Raw genomic sequence first — 23,615 nt, forward strand, 5'->3', positions numbered from 1 at the left:
AAATATGTACCTTTAATTTACTTATATGGACTTTTTGGTACAGTACTAGTACCTTTGATATACTAATGTTATGTCTTTAAGTGCAAAGGTGTACTTTTTAAAGGTACCAAATATTTATATTTATTTTGATCTTTACAGTGATAATAACTTTTGGTTTAATTGTAAAGGGTCATGTTTTTATTCATCTGCCCAAAGCCCTCCATAATTTCTGACCCTGAGACGCGAGCGGACCATCCATCATTAATCCAGCTAACAACTTTTGGTTCCCAGAATGTTCTGGGAACATTAGTGTTTTTGTTCCTGGTAGGTTTCCAGAACGTTCCTGTTAGGTTCCCAGAACATTCCCGGAACCTAAAGGGAACGTGCTCTTTACATTAACGAAAACTTTCCAGGTTAACCAGCAGGAAACGTTCCCAGAATGTTCCCAGAAAGTTCTCTGAAGGTTCACAGGTTCCCCTAACCTCTACATTTTGATGTCTGTGCATAAATAATAAATCAACAAACCATTTTCTCTACATTGTTTATTGTTTAATTTAATAAACCATGAATTTAATTATATTAAAAATAAATATAAAAATCACAAAAATAATCAATGATATCTGAAATAAAACATGAACATGTTTTAAAAACATCTAATAAAGTTTACATTCATTTACATTAATACAATTTTTACACCGTTTATTAAACAATAATTTGAAGAGTGGTTCCAAAAGGCGCTAAACTTTATTTTTTTTTAAGCATTACCACCAAAATCAGTTTAGTACCAAGTTGGCCTACTTTTATATTTTTATCATTATGAGAGCGAACTCCTGATCTTTGAGAATCTAATCTAATGCTATACCAACTGAGCCAGAGAAACATTTAGGCATTTGTTGTCCATATACATTAAATAAACACAAAAACAGTTACAAGTAACTTCTCAGTTAGGACTAAATTTTGAGATTTGTTTTTGCTTAATATTTTTGAGATTAATGTAAGAGTCATCTAATCCACATCATGTTTAAAGGGTAAGCATCAGGACCAAAGTGGCCACAATGAAAGGCACATTGACACATTGGTTTTGACTATCATTTTTTTTTCAAAATGTTTGCATTTGTGATATTTTCTTGAAATTAAGTGATTTTCTATTAGTGCTACTAGGGCAGAAATGTTTATATTGGTTTGGCTTTAACCAGGGTTTTTTTAAAGTGTGAAAGTACACATTTTGCACTATGCTACTGTATGATGTAGGGCTAACCCTTTTTCTGACATACCCCAAAGACTTTTGACACACAAACTGTTTCTCTTCTTTCTTTTTTTTTTCTTTTTTTGCAAGTGAAGAACTGACTCTCATTTCCTTTTTGACATCTGAACAGGGTCTCCGTGTTATTTATGAGAATTATACTGTTTTTATGTTTCAAACATAAGCTTTACTAAACAATTATGTATTTATTCACAATGCATTAAAAGTGTATTTTTATAATTGTCTACTTGTATGCATCACAATTAATTTATGCTATGGTCATAAATGAGACATAAAAAACTTCTTTAGCAGAAATGACCAGTTCACTGATCCTGGTGGATGATAAAACGGGAAAAAAAGCAACCTGAGCGATGTTCAATTTCCCTCATTCAAGCAAACTATGTCCAGGATTTGCTTTATAATCTTATATTATTAGACTATAGATTTGACATATTATGTACACTTAGGATGCTTAAGAGGCCGTTGTGAACATACATATACAGTAAATTAAATATTCACAGCACAACAACAAAGAAACTATTGTCAAGGTGACTCTATAGGAGGTGATTTTGATCTTACTAAGACAAATGTCATGCATGTGTCAGAAAGGAAGTTCTTACTGTAACTAAACTCCTCACATCTTCTGTATATCAGCTAATGCACTGTTTGAGGACACACTTACGTAAGTGACAAGATTTTTTTTACTTATTTTATGAAACCAAGGCATGTATTTATGAAATTTCTTAGTGCAAAGAGTTGCTCCTAGTGACAAAATTCTTTGAAATAGGCATTCAAAGAGAATTAAAGAGAAGATTGATAGTAAAGATGAAAGTTAATAACAAAGCATCTTAAGACTTATAAGAGCTCTTAAGGTCAAAAAGTGTTAGGAGTAGTGATCATGACTTTTACAGTAGGGTTTAGAGTTTCTTTATAAAAGAGCAAATGGATTCTAGATGAAGAGGGGGACAAAATGTGTTGCAGACAATAGATGACAGTGAGTTAATAAGACGCTACAGATTAGATTGTGCAGTGGTGCTTATGGCACGTCCTGATTTTGCCAAGTGGCTGATGTCCTCAGACCAACTTTTTTAATGTTGTTCCTGGAACAACAACTGCCGCTACCAATCAACGCTTGAGGTGTCATCAAATTGAGCCGCGCTCAAAAACTGGGGAGGTGCTTAACGCGAAATTGTTCAACCGCTCCAGGAGTGAAGGATATCAGACAGGTTGCAGATTTATAAGTTGCATCGGTAAGCAAATTTTATAAAATTATGCATTGTAAATGTGTTTCTACTGAGCACGATGTATTGCTTGTAGTTTCGCGAAGAAATAAAATTTGCGCAAAACCAAAGCTGTTAGCTCGCTCATGTAACGTAAGTTAACGAACCGAATCCATTTGCACGCTCGCGGCAGGATGGCGCGCTTGACTGTTTCTCTGTCTGCCCCCCGGGAGATCGTAAAGCCGGATCTGTTCACCCGTTTCGCCCCAAAATATCGCACAATACTATATCATATTTATAATATTATTTATTCTGCAACGCGACGACGCCTTCAGACCATCATTTAAGTGTTGATCTCAGTCATCTTATCATATATATTTATTTTGTAACGCGACGATGCCTTCAGACCATCATTTAAGTGTTGATCTCAGTCATCTTATCATATATATTTATTCTGTACGCGACGATGCCTTCAGACCATCATTTAAGTTTTAATCTCAAGTCATCTTATCATATATATTTATTCTGTAACGCGACGATGCCTTCAGACCATCATTTAAGTGTTGATCTCAGTCATCTTATCATATATATTTATTCTGTAACGCGACGATGCCTTCAGACCGTCATTTAAGTGTTGATCTCAGTCATCTTATCATATATATTTATTTTGTAACGCGACGATGCCTTCAGACCATCATTTAAGTGTTGATCTCAAGTCATCTTATCATATATATTTATTCTGTAACGCGACGATGCCTTCAGACCGTCATTTAAGTGTTGATCTCAAGTCATCTTATCATATATATTTATTCTGTACGCGACGATGCCTTCAGACCATCATTTAAGTGTTGATCTCAAGTCATCTTATCATATATATTTATTCTGTAATGCAAAGATGCCTTCAGACCGTCATTTAAGTGTTGATCTCAAGTCATCTTATCATATATATTTATTCTGTACGCGACGATGCCTTCAGACCATCATTTAAGTTTTGATCTCAAGTCATCTTATCATATATATTTATTCTGTAACGCGACGATGCCTTCAGACCGTCATTTAAGTGTTGATCTCAAGTCATCTTATCATATATATTTATTCTGTACGCGACGATGCCTTCAGACCATCATTTAAGTGTTGATCTCAAGTCATCTTATCATATATATTTATTCTGTACGCGACGATGCCTTCAGACCATCATTTAAGTGTTGATCTCAAGTCATCTTATCATATATATTTATTCTGTAACGCGACGATGCCTTCAGACCATCATTTAAGTGTTGATCTCAGTCATCTTATCATATATATTTATTCTGTACGCGACGATGCCTTCATCCCATCATTTAAGTGTTGATCTCAGTCATCTTATCATATAACGTTATATTTATTCTGTACGAGACGATGCCTTCAGACCATCATTTAAGTGTTGATCTCAACTCATCTTATCATATATATTTATTCTGTACGCGACGATGCCTTCAGCCCATCATTTAAGTGTTGATCTCAAGTCATCTTATCATATATATTTATTCTGTACGCGACGATGCCTTCAGCCCATCATTAAAGTGTTGATCTCAAGTCATCTTATCATATATATTTATTCTGTACGCGACGATGCCTTCAGACCATCATTTAAGTGTTGATCTCAAGTCATCTTATCATATATATTTATTCTGTACGCGACGATGCCTTCAGACCATCATTTAAGTGTTGATCTCAGTCATCTTATCATATAACGTTATATTTATTCTGTACGCGACGATGCCTTCAGACCATCATTTAAGTGTTGATCTCAGTCATCTTATCATATATATTTATTTTGTAACGCGACGATGCCTTCAGACCATCATTTAAGTGTTGATCTCAAGTCATCTTATCATATATATTTATTCTGTACGCGACGATGCCTTCAGACCGTCATTTAAGTGTTGATCTCAAGTCATCTTATCATATATATTTATTCTGTAACGCGACGATGCCTTCAGACCATCATTTAAGTGTTGATCTCAAGTCATCTTATCATATATATTTATTCTGTACGCGACGATGCCTTCAGACCGTCATTTAAGTGTTGATCTCAGTCATCTTATCATATATATTTATTCTGTACGCGACGATGCCTTCAGACCGTCATTTAAGTGTTGATCTCAAGTCATCTTATCATATATATTTATTCTGTAACGCGACGATGCCTTCAGACCGTCATTTAAGTGTTGATCTCAGTCATCTTATCATATATATTTATTCTGTAACGCGACGATGCCTTCAGACCGTCATTTAAGTGTTGATCTCAGTCATCTTATCATATATATTTATTCTGTACGCGACGATGCCTTCAGACCATCATTTAAGTGTTGATCTCAAGTCATCTTATCATATATATTTATTCTGTAATGTGACAATGAATTCAGACTGACAGAAGGTTTTTAATGCCTCTTTATAAAGATCATTATCTTTCCAACTATTCAATACATGCAGAGCTCAGAATCTACATTGCATTTTATTGTTTTGAGATTTTAGTTTTTTTTACATTGTTGGTGTTTGTAGACTAATTTTTCGTTTGTTTCCCTTTGCTTTTAGGTGTTATTCTGTACATCTATAATGGATGATTATATAAAGACAGCTGTGTTCAAAGAGGAGAGATGTAAAGGAAACAACAGAAATACTGATATTACAGTTCATGTTCTGAAAAAGGATTCTGAAGCTTCTAAGTTCATTCAAGATAGGCTAACCACCATAAACACCTCCAAAGATGCAAATTTTAGGATTGTGAATTCTGCAAGTCTGCAAAATCAGAGAGATGGATATTTTTTGTTTACATGCAAACGCTCTGGAGCATGCATGCCCCGAAGTTATCGAGCCAAAGGATGTAAGGCCTATGTTTCCTTTAAAAGGAGGACAGATTGGGTCAATAAACTGGTTATAGTTGAAAGGATTTACAGTATTCATTCAGGACATGACCCAACAAGTTCTTCTGAGGTTCACTCAGAAAAAATTTGTGAAGAGCTAGTAAAGCATATTCAAGATCTTTTATCTCTTGGTGTTAAGCCAGATACAATTCTCCTAAAATCTCATGAATGGTCCAAGGAACAAGGGCATACTGATCTTAACAACCGAGCATATTTTGTTACTCCAAAAGACATAGACAATATTCGGACATGTATGATGCGAAAAAATCAGCAACACAAAGATGATGCCAATAGTACAACACAACTTCTTGAGGGCCCTTTTAGAGAGTGTGTTGTTTTTTATCAGCCTTACAGCCCTCAAACAGATCTTGTCATAGTTTTGCAAACACCATCGATGAGAGACAACCTTCGAGAATATGGAAAAGATATTGTCTTCATGGACGCAACACACTGTGTCAATCAGTATGGATTTCCTTTATTTACATTAATTGTTAGGGATAGCCATGGTCATGGCATACCTGTTGCCTATATGATCTTGGGAAATGAAAAGCAGGCTACAATTCAGCTGGCACTAGAAAAGCTGAAACCAACGTTTTACATAGCTCCAAGGTAATATAAAGTGATGTAAACTAATTAATTTCAAAGGATACAATAATGATGTGTTAAGTGTTTCTTTAATATTAAACTTTTATGCATGTCTTTCATTTTAATTGTCTTTATTTTTAAGAGAGGTCTGAAATAGATTTGAATGGTTTATATAGATTCTAGTTTCTCTGCCTTTAAGCCTAAAATATTTGTATTTTTAGGTGCTTCATGGTCGATAAAGACCAGGGTGAAATCAATGCCATCCGCAAGGTATTCAAAGAGTCAGATGTCCTGCTTTGCTGGTACCATGTCACACAAGTAAGTACTAAGTTAAGTTGAAATGAAAACTGCTATGATTTTTGCTCCTTTTAATAGTAATGGAATAGAAGTGTATTTAATTGTAACATTTACAATGATTACATAATGTCAGATGATTTAAAGGTGGTTTCCTGGACATGGATTAGGTTAAAGGCGCTCTAAGCGAATTCATGCATTTTAGACAATAAAACATTTTTTGTTACATACAGCAAACATCTCCTCACTATCTGCTTGCCGCCTGTCCACTGATCAAACTGTAAAAACCGCAATCTCTGTAGACAGCCCAGGCTCCACAAACTGCAATAAAGACACAGTGGCCAAACCAATAGATATGTATAAAGGCTAGATGTCTCGCCCGCGCTGCTGGCCAATTGAGTGGAACGTCCGCATTTTGGCGGCCATCTTACCACATGACGCTCGCTCACTCGTACGATTGAGTTTTAATGGTACAGGTACTTTTAAATGACCATAACTTGCTTAATTTTTTACAGATTTTCAAACGGTTTGTTTTTTTTATAAACGTCAAAGATGTACCTATGACACTGCATGCTTATACTAAAAAAATAGAAAAAATTCATGAAAAATGTTTAAGCATCCAGAATTATAGCCACGTTAATAACGTTTGTAAGAAACCAAACCGTTTGAAAATTGGTAGAAAATTGAGCAAGTTATGGTCATTTAAAAGTACCTGCACCATTAAACTCGATGCTTAGAGTGAGCGAACTGTCTGTGGTAAGATGGCCGCTAGGTGAGGACGTTAGAGACTCCGCCGTAAGACATCTAGCCTTTACATATCTATGGCCAAACCTACCACCACGAAACATAACAAAGTGTTCCAGCCAATAAACGACAAGAAGGATTTGGGGGTGGGTGTTGGTCGCGTTCATGAAAGCACGGAAGGGAGGGGATTCACAGATTCCCTTAGACCGCCTTTAAGACAGTTAATTAGGAAAAATAACTTGTTTAAACAAACATGCCTTACTTAAAACATAACTTGTGTGCATTTTGAAACAAAACAAAGGGCACTGATGTATTTTAAGATGTGTCAGTGCAAACTGTTTTCAGTTCAGACATTATTCAGCTCTTACATTTAGACTATTATAGGACTAGTCTAGTCCCTGTCTGGGATAAACCAACAAGTTTAAATGTGAATGGTCTACTCTAAAATGTCCCAGATGGTCACTTAGTTTTAGACATGGTGTTTGCAAAGTAGCAGGACATTTCAAATATAAGTTTTGTCATAGTTTAATCTAGAGGACTATCTACAGGTGCAAGCAACTACAAATAATTGAGAACAAGTTTTCATTGTAGCCTAGTGGACTATTTTATTAATTCTTTGATTGCTGTGTTGATTTTTTCCGTTAACACAGCATTACTCTCATTTTAGTGCTCAGACTAGTTTAGCCAAATGCATTGGATCAATGGAAGGTTACAGCATAAATATTTTCTTTACATTTTCCCATCATGATTATACACAGGCAGTTATCCGTTGGCTGTCAAGGTCAGAGTCTGGAGTGAGTGGACCTGAGAAGGCAGATACAAGGGGACAAATCATGCAATTGATGGCAGAGCTGAAATCCTGTTCCACGGTGTGTTACTTTTTCATTTACATATTTTCAAATAATTCAATTACAACATTGATAACGTGCTGTAATGCAATATGAACATGCAGTGCCTGGCTTAAGAAAACCTTTTAGATATTGTATAATTTTTTTTTACATAGATTATCATGAAAAACAGCTATCATAATTCAGTTTTTAAAATTCTTTCACATAAGAAATTGTACACCTGAAAGGGTAGATGAGTTGAGTAACACAAACATATAAAAAATATTTCCGTCTGTCCTTGATAAGGTGTGTCAATGTGTTACTGTAAATACAATAAGCATATGGTTATTAAATGTCTTCTGTTTCATATTGGCCTAAATTGTTATAAAACCATCAATCATGAACATGACAGAATCTCAGAATACACAAACTGGGGTCAAGGATTACATAAATGCCCTGGGGTCCGTTTCAGTAAGGAGGTTCAACCAAATCAGAGTTAAAACTTGAACTCTGAGTTGACTTTCTCTGAGATAGAAAAAAACGAGTTTTCAGTTACAAAACAGCTGAACTGAGTAAGTTCAATTGACTCAGAGGTAGGTTGACTCAGAATTAAGCGTGTGCACAACCACTATGTAAAAATGAACACTCAAAATCACGTGATCACGCGCTGTCAAGAGCATGCCACACCAGCAGGTGTTGATACAACTCAAATCGTAAAGCCACCTTGGCCAATCAGAAGCCTAACAAAAGTGACGTTGCAAGGCAAAAACCCTGGTTTTACTGTCAACACGACAACACCGCAACCTGCGTTTCTTAAAATACTCACCCTGGTAGGGGTTTTCCAAAATGTTCTGTTTCAGTGACGTCATATTGCGTTTCTGTGTGGACGGCCGGCCGAACCGCGTAAAAAGTCACGGTGACAAGGCCTTAACCTACTTTCTGGAATGGCCCCTGTAAATCATTTGCAGTTCAAACTAATAATATTGTATTTTTTGTCCATTTTCACAGGAACATGAATTCAAAGAAAAGGCTGGGATATTCCATTGCAGGTTTAAGAACTTCAAAAATGTGTGCATGTATTTCCAGAACCACTGGGAGCCAATTGGTCATCTGTGGTCAGACTTTGGAAGATGCTATAAGCATGGAAACTCTGACACAAACAATCTAATAGAACGGTATATATTTTATGCATGTTCTCTTCATTGCTGATTAATGCCAAATTTTCCAAGATTTTTATAACTTATATTTACTTGTCATTTTTATTATTCAAATTGTTTAATAACATTTTCCGTTGTGTGACAAACTCGAAACGCACATTTAAAATAGCTTTACGCAGCATTTAAATTTTGGTTTTAAAATTCACAATGTGAAAAATTGTGTGTTGTTTGTAGTACTGCTCAACATGTGTATTATGCAATGACTTTAATTGGCTTATTTATTTAGTCCTTCTACTCTTCTGATTTGCCTATTTCTCCCAATCATCAGCTGCTTTCAGCTTGACTACAATTTTTCAAAGAAAACATACTTATGTAAATATGTTTGACTTTTATAACTTGTTAAAGCCTGACTAAACCAATAGTACATTCAAATTTGATCAAGTCTATTACTACTTAACTAATCAAGCGGTCTCTTTGTTTTTTCCCCTAGTTTCTTCCACCGTTTAAAATACCAGTTCCTCTGTGGTATCCGGAATCGCAGATTGGATCACCTGATTGATGTGCTACTGAACAAGACAGAGAAGTACTTCAATATAATACAGGATCTACAGTCTGTTGGGAGAGTCTATAATCCTCTGCAATGTAAAATAGAAGAAATGAAAAATTCTGCTCAAAGGATGCTAGACAATGGTTGGGCCAGAAAAGTTAGTGTAGCTTCAAGAGAAACGTACATCTACAATGTTCCATCTGAGAACAATCCACATTTAGTTTACTGTGTATGCCCTGCAGAACAGTTCTGCAGTTGTATAGCTGGTACAAGAGGATGTACATGTAAGCATCTAATCTTATTAAGTCTTCTCACTTGTGGTGATAGTGAGACTTTTCCAGACATAAACACACAATTGCAAGCCCATGCCAACAACCTAATTCAAAGGAACAAGTATCGCATTTTATGCAAAGCCTCAAAAGAATTTGAGGTTGAAAGTTTGTTTGGCAGAGCAGCATCAAAACCTTGTGTTGGGACAAATGTATGTGAATGCTGTACTTTCTCATATCATAAAAAATGTGCATGTCTGCTACTTGCAAAGGGACTTTTAAATGAGGTATGTGAGACAAAGTCAGAAAACATTGAAAACATTCCAGTGGAGCCTATTCAACATGAAACTGAAGATAAAGATAGGCACAGTTCGACTATTTGGAAACTGGAAAACATACTGAACACTCTACAGACATGGAAGAAAATACCTGAGGATATTGCCCATAAAGTCAATGAACTGGATGTGCAAATACAGAAAGAAAATGTGAACACTCAAAGATTTGAAAAACTTTGTGATGACAACTCGCGTAAAATACGTCCACTATTTACCAATAGAAAAAGAAAGACCAACAGAGACATTGCCACAGAGACAATGAACAATATCACCAGTTTCCCTGTCCAGCCAAGAAGAAAACAAAGAGCAGTCATTGGTCCAAAAAAGAATACCAAAATCAAGGTTTGAACAAAGTCGCATTTATTAAAGACTATTATTTTTGTATGTATGTATTTGTCTCCAATGCTAAATAAAATACAAAACAAAAAGTGTCACGTGGATTTTGATTTAAAAAAAATTCTTAATTACATTTCTGGGATGGTAGTGTTGTATGTGTGCATGTTAGTCCCTTCTGGGTCCTGGGTTTTTAAAGAGTCCTCTAAAAAAGAAAAGAAAACATCAGCTGCTGTGGGCCCAAAGCGGTGAGTGGCCAAATCCAACTCAGATTCAGGTCCTAGGTTTTGCATGTTAATCTTCATTCTTTCAATGCTTCGCCTGCAAATAAAGATGCTCATGTTACTCAAGTAATCATTCAATCACCGTAATGGCAAAATAAGGCATTTTTGTTTACATATATATTATTTACACAAACAACAACCATGTATGGTGGTAATATTTATAAACCGTGAATAAAGTGTTAAACTGTGCACTGTTACTGTTATTATTGACAGTTACCATCAATAGACACATGCTATCAAATTATTTTAAATAAAACCTGAACAAGAGAAAGGTGAATCCATCAAAACCCTTTGACCCAAGTTTAAAGGTATAGTTTTTCCAAAAACACTTAATCATTTACCATCATGTTGCTCTATATGAGTTTCTTTATTCTGTTTACTCAAAAAAGATATGGATAAATGATGGCAAGCACACAGTTGACAATACCAATTGATTTCCATAGTATTGTTGTTGTTGTTAAAGTCGCAATGAAAGTGTGAAATTTGTTTTGAAATTTTGTGGGTTTTTTTTACAAAACACTTATCTGTGAGCTTCATAATTTTAAATTCATGTGCCCTCATAATCTTTACATAATCTTTTATATAAATATTACCACCATCAAAAACTGATCTCTCTTTACTTCCGGTCATACGGTATGACAGGTGGGCGGGGTCCAGAAAAAGATAACAGTGATTAGCAATTAGGAACATGACCAAACTTAAAATAATTCAATAAATTCTCAATGGAAGAATTTAAGTCCCAGATAACCTTTTTTTATAGAAGCTGTTTCACTCGGATATAAATCACCACAGGGAAAATAAGAATCACTACTTCTGTTTCATGTCGACTTTAATGTGTACCGTCAACTGTGTGCTTACAATCCTTTATCAAAATATCTTCTGTGTTCATCTGAAAAAAAATATACTCATACAAGTGTAGAACAACATGAGGGTGAGTAAAAGATGACAAGAGTTTTTGGGTGAACTATCCCTTTAATGCAGTGTTTCCCAATCGTGGTTCTCAAGTACCCCCTCCTAGGCATGGGCCGGTATAAGATTCTGGTGGTATGATAACCTTTAGCAAAAATACCACGGTTTCACGGTGTTGCGGTATTGCCATTGCAACACTAAAATGTGTTATTTTCAAATGCCAGGTACAATAAAGCCTTTAAATTATAATATGCTTTCAAAACATATATAATATTTTCGTAATATATATTAAATGTAAACATCAAATCAATCACATGACTTCATGATTTAATGAATTTTGTATAAACACAGCTCATACCTTGGAGACGGTATCACAGAACATTTTAGTGGTTTTGAAACCTTGACTGATTTAAACCTCGGTATACCTTGAAACCGGTAATCGGCCCATGCCTACCCCCTCCCGGAATGTTTTAGATGTCTCATTATTTAACACACCTGATTCAACTCATCAGCTTGTTAGGGAGACATGTTAACCAGTCTGGAAGGAGGCTGAAGAGTTGAATCAGGTGTGTTAAATAAGAAGACATCTAAAACTTTCTGTGAGGGGGTACTCAAGGAGCAGGATTGGGAAGCACTGCATTAATGCACCTGTGTGAGAAAGTAAGAGATAAGACACTCACAGCGTTGCTGGAATGTCGTCTTCAGGTATCCCAGTAAGTAGCTTCTCTTTGGGCACATGTTTAGCCAATGCCATGCCAAAGCCTTTGGCAAGGTCTTCTGCCTCTCCCTCTGTTAAGGTGCTGAATATTGTCACCTTTGTCTTTGCCTTTCTAGGCTGCTGCAATACATTGGGTGGAACATCCTTTTTGTTGACCTATGTTTGAAGAAGAAGTGTCCCAGATTTAAAGAATGAAAGCAGGCTGTCGAAATACAATGTGCCATATTGCGTATGACCAAACTATTAAGGGGAGAGTAGCTAAGAGTTTTGATTTAAGAAAAGTTGCTACACATCTATTAAACCACAAAAACATGGCAGTCTTAGACCTATAATTTGACGTTAAAACTTTTGTGCTTTATACTTAAATGCATGTATATAACAGAAATACAAACCCTTATTAACATTCGAAACATGTTTGTGGACATGTTTTCTCCTTTGACCCTCCTCCTCAACTCATCTTCATCTACCTCGTAACACTTTCTTTGTGACGTTAGCCTCCCTAAAACTTTGTACACTTTCTTTTCTTTCTCCACCTTTCCCTCATCTTCCCTATGTCTTTCTTGGTTGTCTTGCTCATGCTTCTTTTCTTCCTTGTCCTCCTCTTCCATCTCTTCCTCAGTGCAACAAGCCATAGGTATTCCTATGGTGCCCAACATGGCCATAACTGTTTCTTCTGTGCAAAAATATGTCAGAATACATGTTGAAGTGTCATGTCTACAACAATGTATTTACGAGAAAAAACATTTTCACCACTTCATTGGAGTTTAAATAACACAGTATTAAGATCCTAAACTTCCTTCCTAATTACTACAAGTTACTGGAGATGTCCAGACATCTCATATGAATAGAGATAAATACAATGAAAATGGTATTGAATTATCAAGGATTATCAATTAAATTAAAATGTATATCCCCAAGTCCAACCTATTTTCAAGCCATTTTGCCTCAGGGGAAACTGTTTATAAACAAAACCCTTAACTTTACCTCCTTCCTGGAGTCACAAACCTAACCCTACCCTAGCGATGAAAAATATTTTAATAATAATTACTTCCTGTAAAACCATGGGTCCCCAAAGCAGAACAACATGAAAGTTGTCTGTCCCAGGAGAAGTGACTAGAAGAGAGTACATGGGAAGTTTAGTTAACTCAAAAAATGAAAGAATTTGAACAGTTACCCTGTTGTAGTGCAGAGCATTCTGCAGATCTAGAGAATTGTTCTACCAGGTCAGTGTCAGCTGTGTTAAAAATAACACAAGATATAAACATGTCTGAGATTATCTAAAAGAAACCTTTGCACGACTGATAAAAAATCTAACTAGTAAATAAAAAAAGTTACCCAGGAGCGCTGACGTGGCTGCTGTAGGCAAAGAGATCTGGGATAACGAGTTGCTGTCATCTAAACACAATAATACAAAACACAAAATCTGTGGTGTCAAGCAACAGCACACTTGTTCATAATCATAACTATTTATCTGTCAAACAGAAAATTAAGATTTTTTGCTTGGCTGGGCAGGGTGAAGGAGATTATATAACATATGTGCCTGGGTGATGAGACTGCATCAATATAGTACCTTGGCATATGTAGCACACAGGTGTGGCTGCACACTGTAAATGCAGCACTGCCCCACAGGTGCATGTTGCCTGTGAAACAATATACATAGAAATCATATACAGTAGGTGTGTAAATCACATACATACATACATACAAACACTTTAGACAAGTATTGGGATGCCCCATCTAATTAAGATGTTTGGGACACACAGTGATCATCCCACACAGAGCTCAGTTTTCTTACAGCAAGAAGATCCCTGGGTGAGTCAGGAGGTCTTTCTGTGTGAAGTTTACATGTTCTCCCTGTGTCAGCATTGGTTTACTCTGGGTATTACAGTATGTGGTTTTGTTCCACAGTCCATAAACTATACGCATATAAACACACCAAGAGAAGGGCAATTTGAAATCTCCAGTTTGGCTCAGACCTTGCAAGTCAGGTGTTCAGCTAGGTTTTGGTCTGGGCTTTATGCAGACCAGTCAAGTTCTTCCACACCAGACTAAATCAATAATTTATTTTTGAACCTTGCTTTGGGAATTGTCATGCTGGAATGGAAAAGTTGCTCTGCCTAAAAAAAACAGGATAATGGTGCTAATGTGCTGTCTTAAAGCTCATGTTCTTTCTGTGTTTTTGAAGCTTTGATTGTGTTTATAGTGGGCAATATAACGTGTTCATGTTTCGCGTGTAAAAAAAGCAGTATTTTTCACACAATTTACTTATCTGTATAGCGCCTGTTTTCACTGTCCTAAAAACGAGCTGATGTCTTCCTTGTTCTATAAGGCCCCTCCTTCAGAAATACGTATTGAGTTCTGATTGTGTAGTTTGTTTAGTTGTGTTGTGATTCGACAGGAGCATCCTGTGGGCGGAGTTTAGTAAAAAAAATGTTTTACTGATGTCAAAGCAGGAAGTAGAGGGCTGTACTCCAAACCGACCGTTCGCTGTAGGCTTTGAAAGGGGAATTCTATTAAAGAAAATATATCGCCTGGCAGTGGACTTTGAGCTTCATCATTTTACAGTTATTATTTATGCTATTATAGCAAAATTACACACTAACTAGGGTTAAAAATGGGTTAATGAAGAATGTGACCTTTAAACCATATTGTCACACAGCCATACTATGTTGTTTATATTTATAAAACGATATAAAATTAAGTTCCAGTCCTTGATTCTGATTGGTCAGTAATTGTACTTTACTCCACTTTGCATTGTGCCTAATACGATAAAGCATTTAGTATCAGAGGGTTCCTGCTCCATGCCTCTCTCATCTAAGGTGTCTCTTCCCCGAAAAACACTAAAGACCCCTGCTCTAGGATATCATTATATGCTATAGCACTAAGATTTGTGTTACTCAAACCTGTTCAATAGAAGTGGGTATCCCAAAACCTTTGTCTATATTTGTGCCTGTATGTCAAATTTAAATGCACAGTTAAAACAAGAATATGAAAGTTTACTGTGCCCAGTGTGTATGTTTTCATGTATGTGTGTATATTTTTATATGCATTTTGCGCATTTTCAATAATGAATGCCAGCCACAGAATCCGATGATAATGAATGCCAGAGAATGTGAAAACATGACTTACTCTTTTTCTCCCCAACACATTTTTGGAACAAATTCCACATGTTTTGGTTCGGTCTGGAAATATGAAAATTCACAGTCAATATTTCTTTGTCTTTTTATGCTTATTAAAAATGCTTATTTCATCCCTTATCCCATTTCTAATTTTGACTAGTTTTTTTCCTCATGATATGCTTCATATCGAATATCCACTTTTTGCAATTAAGTAATCTGACTACTAAGTGTGTACCAAGATAGCATGCAACCATTGAAACAATTTTAAAAATTGTTGATTTGTCAATGTTAATACCATTGAATCAATATCACGTTTGCACCCTCCATTAATATTGAAAAAATATTGAAATGTCAACAAATTACCATTATTGTGATCAGTGTTTGCTTTAGTTGGGTCATTGGGCTCTCTTACACCTTGCGCAATGCGCAACGCAAGTGTCTTTCGCTAGTTTCCACCCTGCGCAATTAAAAATTTCACGTTTAGCGCCACGTTGTTTAAATAGCAAATGCATTTGCGCCCATGGGCGTTCTGGTCTGAAAACGAGGTGTGTTCAGGCGCATTGTTGGCGCGTTGCTATTTTTGAGGCAACTAAAATAGACTACGCCATTGACCAACAAAAACCTGCTCTAAAGTCTACAGTCAATGGCGCAATATGTTTTTTTTGTTATTTAAAGAGCGCATTAGTAATATGCCCCTATAAATGGGAGGACAACGCGGGTTTCATTATCACATATTACATGAATGCGAAGCAGCACAAAAACGCTTTTAAATATGAAACATTAAAGGATTGAATGTAAAAGATTATTATTCAGTCTCTTGGACATAAATGAGGACCAATTATGAGACGTTAGAAGAGCTGCTTCACCTGTAGCCTGGTAAGTAAATAAATGCTTTGCTTTAAACAAATGCATCTGTTTTTTAAATGTTTTTTTTAATGCTACCTCACGGATTTATTGTATATGATGACCTGTGAATATGGTGAGATGAGAAACATTTTTAAGCAATAAAAAACTCTTTGCTTAAAAAACGCTGTCCAAGTGCTGAACCTGCTGGAGAGCCGTTTGTAAATTATTTATCTCCTGTTTGTTACAAATAAAGTATTTTTAGAGTACAAACCTTATCTTACATACGTGTAAATAATTTTTTGATGATATTGGACAGCCATACATTTAAAGCAATAAAAAGCCTGCTTTTTTACTTCCATGACTAAAAGAAAACGATTTTTAAAGGTTTTAAATAACAATTTCAATACACGTGAAAAACAACACAATTATTTAACATTAATCTTAAACTGGGGATCTTCTTCCTCCGCTTAGTTTTTCAGTTTACGAAGTCCGTCATCTAAATAGGGATTAGACATAGCGCCAGCACAACAGGCTTTTAAAGGGGATGAGAGCTGTGACTCTCATTGGTTTATTGCACGTTACGCCCAAAATACTCCCATTACAATAGGACCTACCCTTTTCGACCATGCGCTTGGCGCACAAACCATTTTTCCCGTCGTTAAATTAGCAAAAGTGAATTCGGACACGCCCATTTAGACGTTGTGCTGTGCGCTTTAGACAATGCGCTTAGATCGTTAAAAGAGGGCCCTAAGACTCTTGACGTTAACTAAGTTAATTTTGTTCTTTTCTTTTTTAGTGTTTGTATGTGTTTATGTAGAAACACGTGTGCATTGGTAAAGAAAGATGTGTTTCAAAGTTCAGTTGAAACTGATTGCTTTTTGTGAAGATGATATAAAATTAAGCTGCTTTACATGATTATGTTGATCCATTTTTGACAAATATAATTGTTTTGGTTTGTAAATACACTGTGACTAGTCAAACAGAAAAAATGCTGACACATTCAGACATCATTACTCATCCTACAAATCTCAACAATGGTGACAATCATCAAACAAATTCAGATAAAACGATCAACAGCAATGCATGCTGGGAGTCATAAATTAGTTTAGTACTACGATAATCCCCAGCATGCATTGCAGCATGAAGCTTTCTTTTGTTGATTGTCACCATTGATGAGATTCATAGACCGATTCATGATGTCAGAGATAGATTCAGTAGCTTGATCTTCTTAATGTGTTTTTATAATTCTCAACATAACAGACCTGACCCTGCTTCCAACGAGTACTGTAAAATCCATTTCTTACACATCTTTAACAGTATTTCATTAATATTATTAAGGTATATCTACAAGAATTAAACTACTTAATAACATTAGATCTTTGTTTTCTTCACAATAGCAGATGTATTTTAAATCACTGCTTCAGCAGCCAAAAAAAACTTACCATTAAAACACAAGAGTCAAGGGCGCAACTAAAGCAAACACTGATCACGATAATGGTGATTTGTTGACATTTCAATATTTTTTCAATATTAATGGAGGGTGCAAACGTGATATTGATTCAACGCTATTAACATTGACAAATCACCGGTTTTCAACATTGTTTCAATGGTTGCATGCTATCTGGGTAACTTATTCCATGCAAAGTAAAGCCGTTTGTTTCTGATGCACTTTTTATTATGATTTAAATGCTTTTTACAGTGGGCCGTTACTGTGCTTTTGAAGCTAACAAAGGAGGAACTGGGTATCCAGTACCCTTATTACCTTCAACAACATTGTTGATGAGTGAAAAATAGAAATATAAAAGTAAAATTCTGAACTTAAATTTATTTAATTATGATTACATTTATGGGGCACATACCTAAAGACCGGTACAAAAGCAAGGCAAGGCGCGTTCTCTCCTGTTGTATTGCAGGGCACTGGAAGGAGGTAATGCAACCACCAGACTTTATAAATTCTGTGGCAAACTTTAAGACAGACAAAACATATTTTAAAACAATAAGAATGAAATATATATATTGGTCACCAAATTATTGGCACTTAATGTAACAGTAATGAAAGAATGTGTGAAATGGGTTACAATTTTAAAGCCACACCCATATGTCATTACAATATAATTTAAATTTAGACTTTTTAACATTTGCAAAAAGGTAATTAAAGTTATAACACAAAACATATTAAAATGGCCTCTTATAAATAACCTAAATAAAGAACTGTAAAAAAAAGAGATCTAGACACTGGCCATCACATATACATCAAGTAATGTTAAGCATCTGCAACCTAACACAAGGTCCTGATCTTGGCAATAGAAATGAACTTACTGCAAGTGTGTGGACACCACATGAGACAGAGTCTGTTTGCAAACTGTGTTTTGTAGTTTTGAGGACCCACTCTCCTTGAACTCCCCTTGCAGTGGCAAAATCACTGTAATCAACAACAAATTAATTAAAACATTAAGAGACAATGTCTTGTACAACTCACATATCAGCAGTTGTACAGTAATGTTAAATCAGACTCAAAGTTTCTTTGTATGAAGGATTTTTTTTTTATCTGTAAGGATCCCTCTGGGAAACAAAACAATAAAGGCCAAAGACCGATGGAAGATGGAAATTAAAGAGGCAACATAAGGTTAAGTAATGGATAATGTACCAGCAGCCATTTATTATTGCAATATAAACCACAACAGGGTGGTATGAACTTCAAAGAGAAGACAACAGACAAATTTTATCATTCTGAAAGGGTATATCTGTAAGGGGCTTATTTTGCAAGTGGAGAAAATACTATAAAAAGTCAATCGTTGCTATCAGACTCTCATGTTGTTCAAAACCTGTTTGTGTAAATTATGACAGAACCTTCATATTTTGGGTGAACTATCCCTTTAAACCAAGACATATTCAAGGTCAAAGTTCAACTTCAAACAAGTTGGACATGCATTTGGTTTAATCTGTAAATATAATCGAAGATGTTATTAATTAGGCATATTTACATTACAAGATGAGATGACTCACAGTAAATGGATGAACCAGTGTTATTAGTTTCAAAAAATTGGTATCTGAAAAAAGATCTGGCCAATCAGAATTAAGTAATCCAGAGTGCTATATAAGAAAAGCGTTTACTGTCAATTTATTTTGGTTCTTAAAATAGCCTTAAATTGGTCCATATAGCAAAACAATGAATAATACATACCACCAGTGTTGGGCAATTGCTTGGCACTGCCACTCCATCTCTCCAAAGGAGTTAAAGTAAGTGATACATCTTTTGTCAACATTGCAATGCTAAAACAGAATAACTCAAGTTATAATAGCCATACATAACCAGACACTTCAATTATTAGCTTTTGATTTATGGCTTAGACATGTTCTAAATCAGGGGTGGGCAACTCCTGGTCCTGAGGGCCAGTGTCCCTGCAGGGTTTAGCTCCAACCCTAATCAAACACAGCTGAAAAATTGAATTAAAGTCTTCAGGACTGTTTGAAAATGACATTCAGGTGTGTTTGATTAAGGTTGAAGCTAAACTCTGCAGGACTGTGGCCCTCGATGCCCAGCCCTGTTCTAAATCCTGAGTTCCATAGCCCAAAACCTCATATCATCAGACAGTTATACCAGATTACATGATCACACAGCTTATGTGCAGAGTGCCAGCCTTTCATTTTCTTAAGATCAGCATGTAATGTAATGAACATTGTCTGTAAAATTTCGCAGCTTCACCAAAGATGGTGTGAACTGTTGCTTTCTGTAACTGTAGTTAACTTTTCTTTCAGATGCATATTAAGGTGAATAGTTGTTTTTTTGAAATAGGGAAAGTGAAGCCTTGAATTTAGCCCTACAGGTAGCTCTCCACTGCTTGTGTGCGCATAGTGACTTTTTCTGCCAAATCACTGCAGCTTTAACACATACTGCAAATTTAAGAAATCCAACTTGGTTGACTACTAACGTTAGTGGGCATTTTTGTCAGATTTGTTAATTGTCCTGGTTTTATGTTGTCCTTCAGCAATATTTTTACCTACAAGATTTTCACAACAGGCAGTGGTAAATTGACAAAAACATTTTTTTGAATATTTTTTCAAGACAAGAACAAACTGGAACCCACAAGTGAGAATGTTTCATCTTTAAAATGGTACGACTCACAAAAAATGTCCAGTGATTACCACCCTCGAGATAAGGGCCAAACACCTCTGTTGTCCCCTCAAAAATGTTATTCTATTAAGAGAAAAGAAAATGAATTAAACAGCACCTCTAACAATTTTTATACAGTCAATCTTATACAGTAATTCTAATTGAGTCAAGCTCACTGAAACCTAGCAGATATTCTTTGTATAAAAGATGCAGGTCAGTTACAAAACCATTGAGTCATACCTTGATAAAATAGTGGCTTTTTGCCCTTTTGGACCCATCCAATATTTTGGTTAGTGCCTGAGAATTTATATGTACAACACCTGGGCGAATCTAAATTCAGGTAGAGGAACAATGTACTTTGAATTGCATTTCAACAGAGGTGAAAGTTACATTTCTTTACATATTGTTAACAGTAAAGTATTTATAGATGCCAGTTAAGTATTTATAAATTAAGCTTACCCTGCTTAGAACATCACATATGGAATCCATGACCTGAAATTTCAAGTAAAAAGATAAGGTAAAAGAATCTGACTGCTAAATACTTGAAAACGGCAATGCTCAATATCTTTGACCAGTCACTGTCACAGATAAATACTATGAGACATTTATCAGCAGTCTTGTAGCCTGAACCATTGTGGCATCTGGCAAGCCAATAAAATAGATAAAACTGTAGATTTTATTTGATCTCTGTCTCTTTGTGAATCACATGCAGAATTTGATGGTGAAATATTAGTGTTCAAAGTATTTCCATACCCTTACTATAAAAATATTACCTTACCTCATCAGAAACTTTGTCGTCTTCCACTAAAGTGGTCAAACTATTTATTTGGATGTTATATGGCCCAACACTTCCAACTTTGAATGTTGGCCTCTTCATTTTCAAACGTTTTAATACTTCAACATCTACAAAGAACAAATTTAAAGATGACTAACTTCTGAAAGCACAAACTGAACATATGACTTAACACTGCAACAGCATGTGTTAGCTAGAGAGAAATGCACTTTGTTGGAATTAAAACATGTTAAAAAATAAATTCTGTAAAATTATAGTAACGTAAAATTATACCTTCCATTCTCTCAACTCTTATTTCCACTTGCTGTCCTTTATACACAGAAGCAAGAATTTAGATCATGTTTCATTGATACAGTAGTTATACTCTTGACACCATTCTATGACACTATTAAATTTTAATTTATGTTATTTAAAAAGGCAGAACAACCATGGTATTTAAAATCTAAATCATGTATAGACCATTTCAAAAGATGTAAACAACACTGGTCCAGAAACACTTCCTGTTACAGTTTGTGACAGTATTTTTGTTTATTTCACATATATCATTATTATATTTAAGATGGTTGTTTAACTTCAGTTAATTCAGTTCTATATGTTCTGTTGGTTTATTTTATCCCAACGTTTATCTAGTGTTAAAAACCTGAAACAGGAAGTGCTTCTGGACCAGTGATGTTTACATATTTTGAAACGGTCTATATCACACCCTTTCTAATGAGATGTCATATAAATGACTCTGACAACTGCTACAGACAACTGTGCAGATTTGAGACATACCATATATACCGTCGTATGTCATATTGGCTCACTACCACACATCAGATGAAAATAATGGTCAATGTCTTACAACAGAATAAATACAATATGATGACTTGAGATCAACACTTAAATGACGGTCTGAAGGCATCGTCGCGTTACAGAATAAATATATATGATAAGATGACTGAGATCAACACTTAAATGATGGTCTGAAGGCGTCGTCGCGTTACAGAATAAATATATATGATAAGATGACTTGAGATCAACACTTAAATGATGGTCTGAAGGCATCGTCGCGTACAGAATAAATATATATGATAAGATGACTGAGATCAACACTTAAATGACGGTCTGAAGGCATCGTCGCGTTACAGAATAAATATATATGATAAGATGACTTGAGATCAACACTTAAATGATGGTCTGAAGGCATCGTCGCGTTACAGAATAAATATATATGATAAGATGACTTGAGATCAACACTTAAATGACGGTCTGAAGGCATCGTCGTGTACAGAATAAATATATATGATAAGATGACTTGAGATCAACACTTAAATGACGGTCTGAAGGCATCGTCGCGTACAGAATAAATATATATGATAAGATGACTGAGATCAACACTTAAATGATGGTCTGAAGGCATCGTCGCGTTACAGAATAAATATATATGATAAGATGACTGAGATCAACACTTAAATGATGGTCTGAAGGCATCGTCGCGTTACAGAATAAATATATATGATAAGATGACTGAGATCAACACTTAAATGATGGTCTGAAGGCATCGTCGCGTTACAGAATAAATATATATGATAAGATGACTGAGATCAACACTTAAATGATGGTCTGAAGGCATCGTCGCGTTACAGAATAAATATATATGATAAGATGACTTGAGATCAACACTTAAATGACGGTCTGAAGGCATCGTCGCGTTACAGAATAAATATATATGATAAGATGACTTGAGATCAACACTTAAATGACGGTCTGAAGGCATCTTCGCGTACAGAATAAATATATATGATAAGATGACTTGAGATCAACACTTAAATGACGGTCTGAAGGCATCGTCGCGTACAGAATAAATATATATGATAAGATGACTGAGATCAACACTTAAATGACGGTCTGAAGGCATCGTCGCGTTACAGAATAAATATATATGATAAGATGACTTGAGATCCACACTTAAATGACGGTCTGAAGGCATCGTCTCGTACAGAATAAATATAACGTTATATGATAAGATGACTGAGATCAACACTTAAATGACGGTCTGAAGGCATCGTCGCGTTACAGAATAAATATATATGATAAGATGACTTGAGATCAACACTTAAATGATGGTCTGAAGGCATCGTCGCGTTACAGAATAAATATGATAAGATGACTTGAGATCAACACTTAAATGATGGTCTGAAGGCATCGTCGCGTACAGAATAAATATATATGATAAGATGACTTGAGATCAACACTTAAATGATGGTCTGAGGCATCGTCGCGTACAGAATAAATATATATGATAAGATGACTTGAGATCAACACTTAAATGATGGGCTGAAGGCATCGTCGCGTACAGAATAAATATATATGATAAGATGACTGAGATCAACACTTAAATGACGGTCTGA

At 35.5% G+C, this 23,615-nt stretch overlaps 4 protein-coding genes across 6 annotated transcripts in view; 2 read left to right on the top strand and 2 right to left on the bottom strand.

Moving 5' to 3' along the window:
- LOC135770791 (myelin-associated glycoprotein-like) overlaps window positions 1-23,615 on the bottom strand; it is a 135,025-nt gene that overhangs the window by 14,745 nt on the left and 96,665 nt on the right. The window lies entirely within an intron of this gene.
- The window catches only part of LOC135770788 (myelin-associated glycoprotein-like), a 31,407-nt gene continuing 9,637 nt past the window's right edge, over window positions 1,846-23,615 (top strand). Inside the window, exon 1 of the mRNA XM_065280593.2 lies at window positions 1,846-1,904. The gene's annotated coding sequence lies outside the window, so the exon portion shown is untranslated. The remainder of the gene's footprint in view (window positions 1,905-23,615) is intronic.
- Window positions 2,286-10,491, top strand: LOC135770781 (uncharacterized). 2 transcript variants are annotated; one of them, XM_065280576.2, is made up of 6 exons: window positions 2,286-2,472; window positions 5,020-5,957; window positions 6,155-6,251; window positions 7,730-7,840; window positions 8,807-8,973; window positions 9,446-10,491. In XM_065280576.2, the coding sequence occupies exons 2-6, from the start codon at window positions 5,041-5,043 to the stop codon at window positions 10,452-10,454; spliced, it is 2,301 nt and encodes a 766-aa protein (XP_065136648.1). In that variant the 5' UTR covers window positions 2,286-2,472; window positions 5,020-5,040; the 3' UTR covers window positions 10,455-10,491. The 2 variants fall into 2 exon arrangements, with proteins under 2 accessions (XP_065136648.1, XP_065136649.1); XM_065280577.2 differs by having other exon boundaries at window positions 8,885-8,973.
- LOC135770782 (uncharacterized) lies at window positions 10,631-22,147 on the bottom strand. 2 transcript variants are annotated; one of them, XR_010542771.2, is made up of 14 exons: window positions 21,496-22,140; window positions 21,208-21,332; window positions 20,889-20,921; window positions 20,670-20,759; window positions 20,442-20,513; window positions 19,500-19,588; window positions 18,635-18,737; window positions 18,175-18,280; window positions 15,480-15,532; window positions 13,921-13,990; window positions 13,686-13,745; window positions 13,525-13,584; window positions 12,313-12,506; window positions 10,631-10,760 (listed from the first exon to the last, which is right to left on the bottom strand). XR_010542771.2 is itself a non-coding variant. In XM_065280578.2 (13 exons), the coding sequence occupies exons 1-13, from the start codon at window positions 21,500-21,502 to the stop codon at window positions 12,677-12,679; spliced, it is 1,215 nt and encodes a 404-aa protein (XP_065136650.1). In that variant the 5' UTR covers window positions 21,503-22,147; the 3' UTR covers window positions 12,518-12,676. The 2 variants fall into 2 exon arrangements, 1 of the variants encoding a protein (XP_065136650.1); XM_065280578.2 differs by lacking the exons at window positions 10,631-10,760; window positions 12,313-12,506 and adding an exon at window positions 12,518-13,023 and having other exon boundaries at window positions 21,496-22,147.

Source organism: Paramisgurnus dabryanus, chromosome 8 (genome assembly GCF_030506205.2).
Source record: "Paramisgurnus dabryanus chromosome 8, PD_genome_1.1, whole genome shotgun sequence".
Classification (NCBI taxonomy): domain Eukaryota; kingdom Metazoa; phylum Chordata; class Actinopteri; order Cypriniformes; family Cobitidae; genus Paramisgurnus; species Paramisgurnus dabryanus.